Source organism: Ahaetulla prasina, chromosome 2 (assembly GCF_028640845.1).
Source record: "Ahaetulla prasina isolate Xishuangbanna chromosome 2, ASM2864084v1, whole genome shotgun sequence".
NCBI classification, from domain to species: Eukaryota; Metazoa; Chordata; class Lepidosauria; order Squamata; family Colubridae; genus Ahaetulla; species Ahaetulla prasina.
The window spans coordinates 73,746,142-73,762,114 of NC_080540.1; the positions used below are offsets into that span (position 1 = coordinate 73,746,142).

General features: G+C 38.2%; 1 protein-coding gene across 1 annotated transcript in view; it reads left to right on the plus strand.

The window, feature by feature from the left end:
• Positions 1 to 3,881: 3,881 nt before the first annotated feature.
• The window catches only part of PPM1M (protein phosphatase, Mg2+/Mn2+ dependent 1M), a 32,919-nt gene continuing 20,827 nt past the window's right edge, over positions 3,882 to 15,973 (plus strand). The window contains exon 1 of the mRNA XM_058166444.1: positions 3,882 to 4,744. Within this exon, the coding sequence (XP_058022427.1) occupies positions 4,461 to 4,744 (284 nt within the window). The 5' untranslated portion in view covers positions 3,882 to 4,460. The remainder of the gene's footprint in view (positions 4,745 to 15,973) is intronic.

Genomic DNA, 15,973 nt, shown 5'->3' on the forward strand with positions numbered 1-15,973 from the left:
AAAGAAAAAAAAACCCAATAAGTTTTTCTTCTTAAACACTGTAAGAAAAAGATAATAAAAAAAAAAGAATAGATTTTTTTAAAAAAGAATTCCATTAAAAAAAAAAATCTTGTTATTTTCTTCTTAAAGGTTCCACGCCAACAATTGTAATCAGCATTTCCTTAGCTTTCACTTTCAAAACACAAAACGCCATCTTTCTTCATCTCCACTCTTGTAACTTCTCTGTCAGGGAGTTAAAATCATCTTACAATCCAATGCCGGCCCTCCTGCTATCGGCTTTTTCCGTGTTGACAACTTATCAAATAATCCTCTCCAGTCACGGAGATGGACGCTGCGTTTTGTTCTGCTTTTGCAGAAGCGTTCTGGATTCTGGAGCTTTTTTTGAACTATGGAAGGAGCGTTCCCAACAAACCACCAGAAATCATTCTGGGGCTTTTCTTGGGGGCTCAACTTCAGTTCAAATGCTCATCTCCTCCCTCCCTCCAAGGGCAGAGATTTACGAGCTGTTGACAGCAGATTAACGCTGTCTAAACAGCTCTCACAGAATCACAAAGAACGGGCGGACTGAGATCCGCCATTTAACACAGCGGAGCCAACCCGGAAGCCCCACAATTATGTTCTTCAAAGGACACAGACCATAAGATGATCAAGGACACTAAATGGTCTCAAAAACATGGACATTTTAACTTGTTGTCTGAACTATCATTCAGAGCCAAATTTAGATATAAGCTAAGCAAATACTGTATAATTTACAGCCTCATAGAAGGAAGGGGCATTTCAAACTTCCAGTGGTTTTTGAGTTACAGTTTTATTGTAATTTCTTATATGAATTACATTTCCATCAATTAAACCCTCCTATATGGCTCACATGAGCCTCATTAATTAAGATATGCTTTGTTTTGCCTGTCTTCACACTTTCTGTTCAGAACAGGCCCTTTCTCACCCTATCACAGGATTGTCAGGCATTTTGGTGGCATTCTTCTCCACTTCAGTGGGTTACACTGTCTCCTCTGTTAGCATTTATCAATTAGAGCCACCCTATATCTAAATCCAGCTCTTCTGCCAGCAAGGAAGTGGTGCTAATTGTCAAACTGACCAGCAAATATTTTATAATTAGACTCCATAACACTCTGCAGAACTATTATAGGCTTCAAATGGTGAGAGGCATGACTATGACTAAGCAAAGATGTCATTCCCTATAAATATCTTCTTTCTACATTATTGTTAAAGAGTAAAAACCAGTACTTTGAACTGGATGTAGAAATCAAAACAAGGAACTAAATTTTTACATGTTCAAGTATTAGTAAGCAGGCCAAAGTCTAGAATGGTATCCTGTCTCTAAAAGAATATCTGGTTTGAATAATAATAATTTACTAAGCCTGTATACCATCTGATTCTTAGCAGCAATGGGTGGCTACTTACAACATCCCTCCATTGGTCATCAGAAGTATATGGATTATTGATCTGATAGGAAATATAGTGTGTCTATGCACACACAGATATGTACATATATACATCCATGCATATTTTCTAAGAGGGCCAATTTTAGAATTTTAGAATCTTCGGAAGTTATTTAAGACAACAATCAAAGCTTATCTGGAATGTCTATTGCAATTCAGGATTGGTATGAACTCACCCAAGCAGAGAAATAATATGAATAAGAAGCTGAGTCAAAGAAGACGTAAGAGGAAGGAAAGATTTCTTCAGAAAAGAGAAGCACTATCTACTCACGAGACTATAAAAAGAAACATGTACTTGGGCAAAATAAATAAAAGAAAACAAAGCAGATAACAAAGAATGAAGATATGAATCTGAAAAGCAACAAACCATTAAAACAATTTTAAAAAGTTATGTACAGCAGAAACAGCAAAACAAGAAACAGCAAGGAAGCCAATAAATTGGACTGCTTAAAATATCAAAATATGTTTTCCCCCCCTCCAGTATTTCATGTGTTCATGTTTTCATGCTCATTTATTTTTACAATATATGCTTTTCTGTTATGTGGTTTATGAAATTTGATGTAGACCACCCTAAGTTGTGCTGAATGGACAGTTTTATAAATTGATTAAATAAATAAAATCTTTAAAGTAATTTCCCACCAATGTGCATATTGCAAATATAAAAACTTAAATGTGAAACTGATTATGGTCTGGTCAGCTTCAGGCAGTTCAGGGAGGGTTCATATCAACTAATTAAGGTCACAGGGGAATTTGTTAACTTTTAATTAGCACTTTTTAGAGAAGCTTGGTGCTGCTGAGAAAAATAGCTCAGAAGGATACCTTATTTATGCCAATGTCTCCACCCTAAAAGAGAACAAAAATGGGGAAGAAATGAGTCAGATACAGGACACTGTATAAGGATGAGATGACAGCAACTAGCAATCTTCACAGCCTCTCTTTCAGATAGATATTTGCACAGCAATCATTTCACTTAACAATTGTCCTGAGAATGGCAAAATCTAAGTTTGGGACAATTAGAAACTGCATATCACAACAAAAATATGCAGTGACTGATGTATTGCATTTTATCTGGATGCTTGACCCAACAACAATAACAAAGTTGGGTACTTTTTAATTTTTCTTATAAATATAATCCAATAGGTAATATGCCAATGTGAAAAAGAAATGACAATATAATCCAATAATTTACTGTATGAATGTCCCAAAGGTGCTTTTTTTCAAGGGGCAACTGGACTCTCTGATTTTTCTTTGAAGACATTTCGCTTCTCAACTAAGAATTGTTTTAAGTTAGGTCACAGTTACTACAAGTTCAATAGTCAAATATCTGATTTAGTACGAATTGACACCAGGCCATATTTAATTAAGCCAAAATTCAGTTAATGCAAGGTTGCTGCGTGCAACTAAGGCTAGCATAGGTGCAGTTGCCATTGCGGTTTTGGACTAACCATTGGCATACAAAATGGAGGAAAATTAGATAAATTCATAGAGGAGAAGAAGAGTATCTCAAAATTCCAGTTACTGATGTGGATCAAGAGGGGGAAAGTTATTGCACTGATACCCCACTTCTTTTAAAAACGACCTCTGGTTAGCCAACCAGAGCTGGAGACTAACTTGATGTACTTTTCTTTCTCTTGAAACGGACTTATCCTAGCAATGTCTGGTGAAAAGGAGAAACATCATGCTGTATTTCTGATGAAGGGGATCCTCAGCCCATCTGAGCACCCCAGCCGAGACCAGTCAGTTTAGAGGAGATGCCCCCAGGGAATGCTTGTATTCTTTCTCCCTTCACTAATTCCCTCACAAGTAATGGATGGTGAGAAGACCCCTTTGGGTTAGTTTAACAGAGTTGGAAGGGACCTTATAGGTCATCTAGTCTAATCCCCGCTCAAGTAGGAGACCCTAAACCATTTCTGACAAATGGCAGTCCAATCTTTTCTTGAAAGTCTCAAGTGATGAAACTCCCACAACTTCTGAAGGCAAGCTGTTTCATAGGTTGATTGTTCTCACTGTCAGAAAATTTCTCCTTATTTCTAGGTTGAATCTCTCCATTAGTTTCCATCCATTATTCCTTGTCTGGCCTACAGGTGCTTTGGAAAATAGCTTGATCCCCCTCCTCTCTGTGGCAGCCCCTCAAATATTGGAACACTGCTATCCTGTCTCCTCTGGTCTTTCTCTTCACTAGGCTAGCCATGCTCAGTTCCTGTAACCTACAAAGTTACTTACAAAGGCGAGGAAACTGTGGATTAGCACCTTGAGTGAGGCCAAACAGTTCCCTGCACGGTTTATTTTTATTTATTTCTTTATTTTGTCGAAAACATATTAGATAATATATATAAGTATAAGCATGAATTGAATACATAAAGTGAGTACAATTAAAGGGAACATTAGGACAGGGACGGAAGGCATGCTGGTGCTCTTATGCACGCCCCTTACAGACCTCTTAGGAATGGGGTGAGGTGTACAGTAGACAGTCTAAGGTTAAAGTTTTGGGAATTTGGGGAAGAAACCACAGAGTCTGGTAGTGCATTCCAGGCATTGACCACTCTGTTGCTGAAGTCATATTTTCTGCGATCGAGTTTGGAGCGGTTCAGTTTAAACTTGCATCTCTTGTGTGCTCGTGTATTGTTATGGTTGAAGCTGAAGTAGCCAATGACAGGTAGGAGGACACTGTAGCAGATGATTTTGTGAGTTATGTTTAGGTCAGACCGAATGCAGAGTAGTACCAAATTTTCTAAACCCAGAATCCTTTCTTTTTTTGCAACGAGCAATCAAAAAAAGGACGTCATGACTGAGGCCCCGGTGCCGCCGCTCCACGCCCTCCCAGGACCGGCAGACGTCCAGCCCTTTCGAACTCCCTTGCCCGCCGTTGAAGTCATTGGTTGCAAGAACGCCTCTTCTCCGCCCCTGCTGTTGCTCGCTCGCGGTTGGGCGCTGCCTTAGTTAGCAAGCCGCTCAGTTGGTAGGAAGAAGTGGGAGAAGAAGAAGAAGAAAGGGGATCGGATGGGGCTTCGCTCACCTCAGTTCATGTCTTCAAGCTGGTTTAAGAAGTGCTTCTTGAACGGCGAGACGAAGCGCGGAAAAGGCGCTGCTGATCAGCGGCAGCAGCAACAGCAACGAGCAGAGGAGGGAGGCTCGCAGCAGCCGAAGCCGCCGCCAGCTCCTTTGCAATACAGGCGGCCCAAATTCCTGCGTGGAGCGGTCTGCGCGGAGAAGTTGCCTGGGAAGCGACCCATCGGCTGCCCCTCCCGGGACAGGCCTCTCCAGTGGAACACGGGCTATGCCGAGTGAGTATTCCGGGCACGCTAGGTGGAAGGCTGCTTGGCAGAAACAGTTAAGGCGCGGGAGGAGGAGGAGGAGATGCCCCCGTGAAAAGCCTGACTCTTGCTGCCTCTGGGCATGGTTGGCCTCTCTCGGGTGCTAAGTTTTTCTTTCGAAAGGCTGCACGCCCATTTCAGGGAGAAACTAAATCAGGGGTGTCCAACCTTGGCAACTTTAAGCCTGGTGGACTTCAACTCCCAGCTTTGCTGGCTGGGGAATTCTGGGAGTTGAAGTCCGCCAGGCTTAAACTTGCCAAGGTTGGAGACCCCTGAACTAAATGATGTGTGTGTAGCACAGCTACAATAGCAGTAATGCATTTTAGGCACTTTAAGCTTATTAAAGTGGTAGAAAGTCCTATAGAATAGTTCAGTTTAATAAGACTGTTAATTACAATGTTCCAGTCTATACCCGGGACATTTTTAGTAACTTTTTGTACTTTTCAGCAACTGTGTTGAGGATAAAAACAAATAAAAGTAAGACAAGAAGAAGACAAAGAACAAGCAAACAAATGTTGGCTTTGGGGTATGAATAGAGAGCTAAATAGAATAGTGCCAAGGTGAGAAAGGAAAATGTGTCATTGTTTTTAAGCAATTTTCCTAACCATGAGTCTGGAAAATTATTAGCTTACATTAGGATGGGCTGACAAGCTTTGGTTAACATAGACTTTCTCAGCCTCAATTTTTTCACAACTTTAGAATAGAATAGAACAGAACAGAGCAGAACAGAACAGAATTTTTTATTGGCCAAGTGTGATTGGACACACAAGGAATTTGTCTTGGTGCATATGCTCTCAGTGTACATAAAAGAAAAGATACGTTCGTCAAGAATCATAAGGTACAACACTTAATGATAGTCATAGGGTACACTTAGACTTAGACATTATTATGAGGTCACCGATTATATTGTAATTCTAAAAGATATTAATGTTAAACTAGGGACAGAAAGCACTACAGTACCCAGGATCATATTAATATCTATTCGGTAATTGCTGCCAAGGAGTATTTGTATTTAGGAGTAATTCAAAAACCCAAACTGCGTTGTGATAGCATTTTTTATACAATAATCAGGTAGGCATTGTTTGGGTATTATAAAGTGTTTCATGGCAAAACCTAAGTTATTGCCCATGGTATTTGTACCATAGCGTCCATACAATATCTGGGGTCTAATGTGCAGAAAACTAGCACAAGGAGAATTCTAGTTGTATGAGAGTTTTGCAGTAACTTTTTATGAAATTAACTCATAACTTCACCAGTTGTATTTATGCTAGTGAAAATTCCTATCATTGCATTTGCTTAAAGAAAATGTGTGTTACGGCTTCCCCGGAACTACATATGCTTTATTACACAGTTGTCAGTTGTTAAATTAATGGCATTAGCCTAGGTTTGTTGTGAGTTCCTTTTCTGCAAGGATGTTTTATGAGCACTGGTAGGAGAGACAAGAAACAAAACAGGAGTTTCAACTTCCCCATTTGTATTGTCAATAACTTCATTATTTGCATTTGAAATCTGATTCTTAGACTATAATTTAAACCTTTTTCTGGAGTTTTAGAGACAGTATTATGTTCAGATGGCCTGGTGTTCAGACGGCCTGGTGTGCCATCTGCTACCTTCTTTGAACCACTATAACCTCAGTATCTCGGCCTTTAAAATTTCTCAGTGGGATGATTCCAACATATTTGATTCCAGCTAAATTTTATATTCTGTTTTTCTGTCCATGCAACACTTACAGCATCATTACAAATAGACCCCTATTCTCCATGGAGTTACCCTTGAAGATGGGTTGGAAATTCCAACTAGCTAATTGCTGCTATTCAATAGTTAAGTGGGATGGGAAGTCACACTGCTATATTCATTGCCAGTAAAGCTGCTGGATCCAATATGTAAATCTGCCAGTCTCTTAGGATCCAGGGACTGAAAATATTACTCTTTCCCAGAGCAAGAGATGAGAAGGGTTTTCAAAGGCTAAGGACATTTTTTTTGCTTCAACTATTTCATCATTGCAGAGGACAACAAACAATTCTTACAAAGGAATGAGATTTAAAAAGAACAAAGTGGTGAAGAAGTGGATAAGTGCCTTTAAGATTGTTCATGCCTTTAAAACATGAATTGCCAAGTATACTGCCATAAGCTGAATGCTTATCTTGAAAACTACATTTTAAAGGGGAAAAGGAAACAGATTTTCTCTGTTCCAACAAGCCAGCAACTTTGATCTAAAGTGCAGCAATCCATAGTGAAACTAATATACTGGATTCCTGTATGATTAAATAAATCTTCATTACCTTTTAAAATAAGGTAGTTGTACAATTATCTTGACTATCTTCATCTAAGTATTATTCACGCAGGGATTCTGTGGCTTATTACCATCATGTCATGTATTTATTGTATTTTATATTTTAATTATAAATATAATTATAGATATTATACTAATGTCTCAAGCATTCAAGTGAATAGGAGTGTAAAATACAAAAAAGTCTGCTTGAAGCAACACAGCAAGGTAGCTGTTGATAACCATATTGATAGGAGAATGCATCAGTTTGATAGGATGATAGACTGAAATATTAGCACGTTTTATATTCTTATAAAACCGTTCTTATTTCCAGCATGATATTTTGCAACTGGAAAAGCTAAACTAAATTTCTGCCTAATATGGAAAATCTGGCTATTACAAAAGGGACCTTTTTTCTCTTCTCCTTGGATTGAAATTTTTGCACTAAAATCTTAATCTTTCCTTGAAATAATGCCTTTAGATAAAATATATTCAGTGAGGTTAGCTAAACCTGAAAAACAAGTCCAGAGGATCATTTCAATGTGAGAAAAATGACATGAATTGTATGATAGTCAAAAGCCGAATTTTCAGTAATTTGAGTTGAGCCTTGTGTGTTTGTAGAAATGGATAAGAATGTTCTTATTTGGGGAGCTACATTAGCTTGGGTCAAACAGCTTCTTGAATATTTTGCCCTAGTCTTTCCTTCTTGAACTGGATCTGAATATTAGTTGAAGGTTCATTTCTGTTGTCTTCTAGAACATGTGTGAGATGCGTAGGAAAAATCTAAAATAATGAAGGGTTGAGAAAGGCTCTCCTACTCCATTTTTATTTACTTGCCATAAAAATAATGGCAGGAAAATTGACTGTAAAAGAAGAGTATTAGTGTACCAAGATTCATTTCACAAGGCAGCAAAATAAGATATAAACATTTAAGATTCCTTAGAACAATCTTCCCTCTAGATCAGTGGTTCTCAACCTTTATAGTGCTGTGACCCCTTTAATACAATTCCCCACGATGTGGCGACCCCAACCGTAAAATTATTTTCGTTTTGAATTTATCGCGCCTGAAGCTGTATTGGCTAGTGATCTGAACTGCTTGCGATTGCCTTGAGGATGGAGGCATTAAAGCGGAGACTCCTCCCCTATTAAGTTTATCATGCCTGAAGCCAGATTAGGCTAGCAATTGGGAGTGATTGCAGCTGGCTTGAGAGGGAAACATCAGAGCAAAGATTTCTCTCTTTTTTAATTCATCGCGCCTGAAGCCGAATTCGGCTAGGAATTTGAAGAGCCTGCAGCTGGCTTGTGGAGTCAACCATTGGAGCGCGATTCTTCGACTCGCAAGTATACTTCCCTATTTCCGATGGTCTTAGGCGACCCCTGGCAAATCGTCATTCGACCCCCAACGGGGTCGCAACCCACAGGTTGAGAACCGCTGCTCTAGATGACTTCGAACTATAATTCCCTGAAGCGACGTTTCGACGAGGTCTCATTCATCATCTTCAGGCTGGTGCTTTCGGCTTCATGCTTCTGTGAGCAAAGTGTGGTCGGAGCTGCCGTCTCTCTATAAATACTGGTGGGGAGGTGGGGAATGTTGCTGTAAATGGGTTGGTTGTCTGTGTGGTTGCATCTTGATTGGTAGATGGAGTGGGTGTTTGCAGATTGGTCGGCTGTTTCGTAGCATCCTGTGTGGGTGTGGTCCTAGTCTTTTGTTCCTGAGCTTTGGTGTTGTAGCCTCTGGAGTTCTGTGATGTGATGTCTTGAGCAGATGGCTGTGAGCAGCATCCCGGGTTTTGGTTTGGCTCCGAGTCCAAGGTCTTGTCATGTGTTCCTGGCATGTGTCAGCTTGCTTTGTGTGGGGATCAGAGGGGAGCGCACCAGCCAGTGGTGCCAGCATGGTCTAGCTTCTGGATGGTGGTTGTGTTTCGTCTGTGGGATGGGTTTGGGTTTGAATTTGGTGAGGATGATTGGTGGTGGTGTTGTGTGTTATCCTGAGTCCGGTGTCAATTTGGCTGGGAGTCGTATATATATATATATATATATATATATATATATATATATATATATATATATATATATATATATATATATATATATATATATATATATATATATATATGAATGATACGGTGGCTCAGTGGTTAAGATGCTGAGCTTGTCGATCGAAAGGTCGGCAGTTCAGCGGTTCAAATCCCTAGTGCCGCGTAATGGGGTGAGCTCCCATTACTTGTCCCAGCTTCTGCCAACCTAGCAGTTCGAAAGCATGTAAAAAATGCAAGTAGAAAAAGAGGGACCACCTTTGGTGGGCAGGTGACAGCGTTCCGTGCGTCTTTGCATTTAATCATGGCGGCCAAATGACCACAGAGACATCTTTGGACAGCACTGGCTCTTCGTCTTTGAAACAGAGATGAACACCGCCCCCTAGAGTCGGGAACGACCAGCACTTATGTGCGAGGGGAACCTTTATCTTTACTATACACACACACACACACACACACACACACACACACACACACACACTAGAAAGGAATATGTACCCAGGTTGCAATTGCTGAAATGATAAACAAGTTGCATATTACTTCAGTTTTGTGCCTCATCTAGTCCGTACTATTTCACATTATTCAGGATCTCAATAGACCTACCAGAATTAAATTAAAAATATAGTTTTATCTCCAAATCCTACATGGTATCTTCCATAAGATTTTACTGATATATTATCAAGATTGAGCACACTAATTTTAATGATAAGAAAGTAGATAAAGCTTTTAAGAATCATGTGTTGAGAATTTCTCTTCTGCGTGTCTGGAAAAAATATTATTATAAGTTAAATTATAAAATTCCTATATGGGCAAGTCCTCGGCACGCAGTAGAGAATATAAATATAGAACAGGAACAAGAAATGATTACTTATAAAGATCTTTTATACAATGAGAGGGGAAATTTACAGCTAAAATCTTTGGATACATTAAAAGAAGAAGGGAGGAATTATACTTGGTTTCAATATGGACAGTTAAAGGCTAGATGGAAAGAAGATCAGAAAATTGGTATTATTCAAAATGAAGAAAATTTGGTTAAACAAATTAGAAATCAAACCCAGGGGCATATAAAGAGATTGTATACTGTGTTGATAGAAATAGATTCTGAAAGAGATTTAATAAAGGATTGTATGATAAAATGGGCACAGAATATTCAAGAACCAACAATGTTGGAAACATGGGAAAAAATTTGGGTTAGAAATGTTAAATTTATGCAAGCGCAAAATTTAAGGGAAAATTTTTATAAGATGTTTTATAGATGGCATTTAGATCCTAAGAAATTATCATGTATGTATCCAGATATGCACGTGAAATGTTGGAGATGTAATTGTGATGATGCTACATATTTTCATATATGGTGGACTTGTAAGAAAATTAAGTCTTTCTGGATAAGAATCTGGTGGATTATGCAGAATGTTCTGAAGAAGAAGATAAAGTTCCTACCGCAATTTTTCCTTTTGGGAATAACAACGGACTGTACAGTGATTGAGACTAAGTTGATTTTGAACTTAATAACAGCAGCAAGACTGTTGATTGGACAATATTGGAAGAAAAAAGAATTACCCACAATAGAAGAATGGATATTGAAAGTTTCCAATTTGGCTGAGATGGCTAAAATCTCAGCCTTCTTGAAAGACAGTACTCAAGAAAAATATTTAAATGAATGGAAGAACTGGATTGATTATATTCAAAATAGATATCAGATTAAGAAATTTCGGATTGCCTTTGAATGAAGGATGTTGTTTTTGATTTTAATGGAAGAAGTCAGGTTATGTGAGAGAGAAGGATTATAATTGTGTTAGATTTTAAAAATTTAATGTATGACTGTTTGTTTAATGAACTATACCTTGTGTTTGCTCCGGGAAGTCCGGGGGAGGGAGGGGGGTTTTGGAGGGAGGGGGGAAGGGGGAGGGAAATTTAATTGTTGTTGTAAAACTTTTTCAATTAAAAAAAAAAAAGATTGAGCACACTCCAACCCGTACAAAAACCACACACACCTCCAGCATGACTTTCTGGAATAGATTTTCTAGAAAGTGATAAAAACACTGTGTTTTGCTCTTCCAAATCCCATTCAGGGAAGATAATCAAAAATATCATAGTTGGCAGTATTGAAAGCTTTTAAACCCAACGGTGACATAATTTGCCCAGAGTTGTTCTGTGGAGAAGATGGGCAGTTTTTAAATATGATAAATAAATCATGCTGTTCACTTTTTACTGTAGGTCATTGAGGAACAAGAATGGAAAATTTAAGATCAGTCAGAAATTATGTATACAGTAGAAGTATACAGTAGGTTGAGAAATCTATTCTCAACCTGTATCACTGCAGAAGACCACTATAAAGTATTTCTACTTGAAATCAATAAAATCATCAAACTATACGTTCCACAAATCACCACTAAAATCAAAAAAAGAAACAAATTACCCATATCAATAAAAAAGCTTCAATCCAAAAAAAAATCCCTCTGGAGAAGAAACAAAAAGGGTTATGTAGCAAACTTCAAAAACTGCTACAGAAATATTTGCAACCAAATTAAAACTGAATGTAACATTTACCACACCAAGCAAGAAGAAGACCTTCTATGCACAAATTCCAATCGTGCTTTCTATAATTTTGTGAACAATAAACTTAAAGAAACAAGATCCATCCCACCACTAAAAGAACCTAACGGCAAAGAATGTACGGACGAAACAGTTAAAGCAAACCTATTTAACACATTCTTCGGCTCAGTCTTTGTAAAAAGCGATGGCTCATATCCGACATTCCTCAATCGTACCAAAATGATAACAACGACTTAACTCTTATAGACTTCACAGAAGATAATGTTGAAAAAGCTCTTCGCAACCTGAAACCATCATTATCAATTAGTCCTGACAGGCTATGTGCATACTTCTTAAAAAAACTTTCAATAAATATAGCAAAACCCCTAAGCATAATCTTTAATAAAGCTTTCATGACTAGTTCCCTTCCAAAACTCTGGTCTTTAGCCACAGTCATCCCTAGCTTCAAAAAAGGAGACCCCAGCCTAGTTGAAAATTACAGACCTATCTCTCTATGTTACGTCTCATGTAAAGTAATGGAATCTATCATAAACCAATCCATTACACTCCACCTTGAAACTAATAACCTACTCTCTAATAAACAATTTGGTTTCAGAAAAAAATTGTCTTGTAACTTACAATTTCTCCACTGCAAAAACATATGGACTACCAACCTTGATAAAGGAAAAGCAATAGATGCAATCTACATAGACTTCTGCAAAGCTTTTGACTCAGTAGTACATGACAACTTCTCTTAAAACTAAAATCCTACGGCATTTCAGGACCTCTTCACAATTGGATAAATGCCTTCCTATCAAACAGACAAGAAGTGGTCAAAATTGGTAGTGTTCTTGGACCAACGCTCTTCATACTATACATAAATGATCTCTGTGACCTTATCTCAAGTTATTGTGTTCTCTTCGCTGACGACGTCAAACGTTCAATACCACTAACAATACTACCCTTCAAAATGACCTTGGCTTTGTTTCCGATTGGTCTAAAACTTGGCAACTTCAAATATCAACCAGCAAATGCTCAGTCTTACATATTGGTAAAAAGAACCCTAATATCAAGTACAAGCTTGATGGACATTACCTTACTGACGACCCCCTCCCTGTCAAAGACCTTGGAATTTTCATATCAAATGACCTAAATGCTAAAGCCCACTGCAACTACATAGCAAAAAAAGCTCTAAGAGTTGTAAACTTAATTTTACGTAGCTTCTTTTCCAAAAACTCTACGCTACTAACCAGAGCATACAAAACATTTGCCAGACCTATTCTTGAATACAGCTCATCCGTCTGGAATCCATACCACATTAATACTATCGAACGCGTCCAGAAATATTTTACTAGAAGAGTTCTTCGCTCCTCCGAAAACAACAAAATACCTTATACCACCAGGCTTGAAATCCTGGGATTAGAAAACTTAGAACTCCGCCGACTCCGACATGATCTGTGTTTAATACACAGAATCATCTATTGTAATATCCTTCCTGTAAAGAACTACTTCAGCTTCAATCGCAACAATACAAGAGCAAACAATAGATTCAAACTTAATGTCAACCGCTTCAAACTTGATTGCAGAAAATATGACTTTTGTAACAGAGTTGTTAACGTTTAGAACTCACTACCTGACTCTATAGTCTCTACTCAAAACCCCAAAATCTTCAACCAAAAACTGTCTACTATTGACCTCACCCCATTCCTAAGAGGACTATAAGGGGCGTGCATAAGAGCACAAAAGTGTCTACCGTTCCTGTCCTATTGTTCTCTTCATTATAGTATTATATGCATACTTTTACTTATACTTTTACGTATATATACTTTTTTCTAAAGTATATGGGTTATTGTTTATATTGATGATTGTATATACTGTTGTGACAAAATAAAATAAAAAAAAATAAAAAAAATAAAAGTAAGGTAGAGTTCCTCCTAAAAATGACCTTACTCTTGCCTCTTAAAATTATCTGGAACCATCCTTTAGAAGATGGTGCTATTTATATGCTAAGTCCAAATTTAATTGCCCTCTAAGCTATTAAAGATAAAATTTGAGTAGATACATCTCTAGTTGACTTTGACAATTCATATTTTGACAATTCAAAGTTTATGGCAAGTTTATGGCAAGTAAATGAAAATGGAAGTTTACTATTGAGCCCAAGAAAATAGAAGTACATTGAGTAGTGTGCTTGAAAAGTCAGGTGAATAATCCAAGGGAGATACAATATTTGATTATAAATCAAGATGTGACGATAAAGGATATTGACAACAATAATTAAAATAAAGACTTCCTTTTGGTATTTTAGTTCTGTGAAATTATTTCCCTCTTTTTAGGTGTTCTAAACTTTTGCATTTCTTTGCCACTGAACATTTATCTAACTTTGCCCATGGTTGTTACCGGAACTTCATGTGAATTCTACTAATATCCAGAGGATGCTTAACCCAACAACAATGACAAATTTTCATTTTTCTCATAATTATAATCCAGTAGGTGATATGGCAATGTAAAGAAGAAATGACAATATAATGCAAGTAATCATATTAAAATCTTTACTTACTCTATGAATGTCCCAAAGGTGCTTCTTTTCAAGGGGCAACTGGACTTTCTGATTTTTCTTTGAAGACATTTCGCTTCTCACCTAAGAAGCTTCTTCAGCTCTGCTGAAGGAAAAAAACAAAGACATAAAAATAAAATACAAAACTTACAAATCTCTATGTGAGTGTTTTCTATTGTCTCTATCCTGTATTCTATTAGTATTGTTTCTAAATTACTATGCTAATTACTATTACTATAACAATATACTCTTTTGTATTACTCAATTACTATTATATTTCCTCTATACTGTACCTTAGAGTATAACTGTTCTATTGTTATTACATTTCCTCTTAATATTACTAAACTACATTCTATAATATTGCTATTATGTAGCAATGTTTTCTTCTTGCAAATCTTGTTCTCCCTCCTGTTTTAATTCCTCTCTTTGGAATTTCTTCCGTGTTTTTTCTTTCTTTCTCTATTAATGGGCCGGCATAATAGAGCACTTGCACCTTTCCACATGATGCTTTGCTTTGCCTTTGCTCCCCCTCGTTTGGACCATCCCCATTCCCTTTGAAGGAAAATGCTTCTTTTATTCAACTGCTTTTTTTGGTTTGCTGGTGGTTTCCAAAACACACATCTCCTCTGACACCTGTTTCAAGGTTGCTGCTTTATTGGCAACTCTACTGTGCTGGAGTGGGGGTGGGGGGTGGGTTCATCAAAGTCATTGTTGTCCCAAAGGTGCTTTTTCTCAAAAGGCAACTAGACTTTATTGATCTTTTCTTTGAAAATATTTTGCTTTTCATCCAAGAAGTTGAAGAGCTGAAGAAGCTTCTTGGATGAGAAGCAAAATGCTTTCAAAGAAAAAAACCAAGCAACGCTAGTTGCCTTTGGAAAAAAGCACCTGGGGATCCCAAGATGAGCTGTAGATTGTTGCTGCGGTCAAGTGAAATGGGAGACCATTTGGCCATATAGTTACTTAGTTGAACCATTTCAAATAGAACCTAGCTAACTAAAATGTTGAAGATAAAATATTCTTGCTTGGACAAAGTTGATTCGAGATTCATCTTTGCTGATAACCTTGAAAGAAAGAAACAACACTTTCTGTTTGTGTTTGAAAAATCAATTGTCTAATCCTCACATCACTTGCGTTACTGGCAGGGAGAGATTTCTTAAGATGTTGTCGTATTTGTTGTGGTCCGCCAGCAGCCTGCGGAGCTGGCAACGGAGTTAGATGAGGCTGAGGGAGTTAGATGAGTTAGATGAGGCGATGAGGCTGAGGAAGAACATGGGCCAGTCCTGGAGGCTGGGGAAGGCCCAGATGAGGGCTCTGCGTCAGAGGCAGAGGTGGGGCCAGGGCCATCGGGGAGTGATGTGCGGACTCCGGAGCCTCTAGAGACTGATAGTAGTGAGGCAGAGGAACAGGAGGAGCCTGTTCCTAATGTACGTGTGAGAAGAGCTGCCAGAAGGCAAGAGCAGCTAAAGCAAAGAGGATGACTTGGAAGTAGGGCCAAGAGATGATTGGCCCCTCCCATAAAGCTTAAAAGACCAGCAACGGCGTTTGGGCTCTTTGCGTTGATAGCTTTGTCTTGCTGCATTTGTTTCTTATTGGTGTCTTCTGTTGAACTTTTGCCAAGAAAAGCCTTTGGCAGTTTGCCTAATTAAGACCAAGGTTGGTGATAAGACTGAGGAATTATGTTGGGAAGAATTTGCTTTGGACTACGCTGTTTGGACTACGCTGAGAATAAGTTAATTCTCAGCTGTTCTAATAAAGTTTGTTTGTTTTTAAACTGACTGAGTTTACTACTACCTACTTGGGCCTGG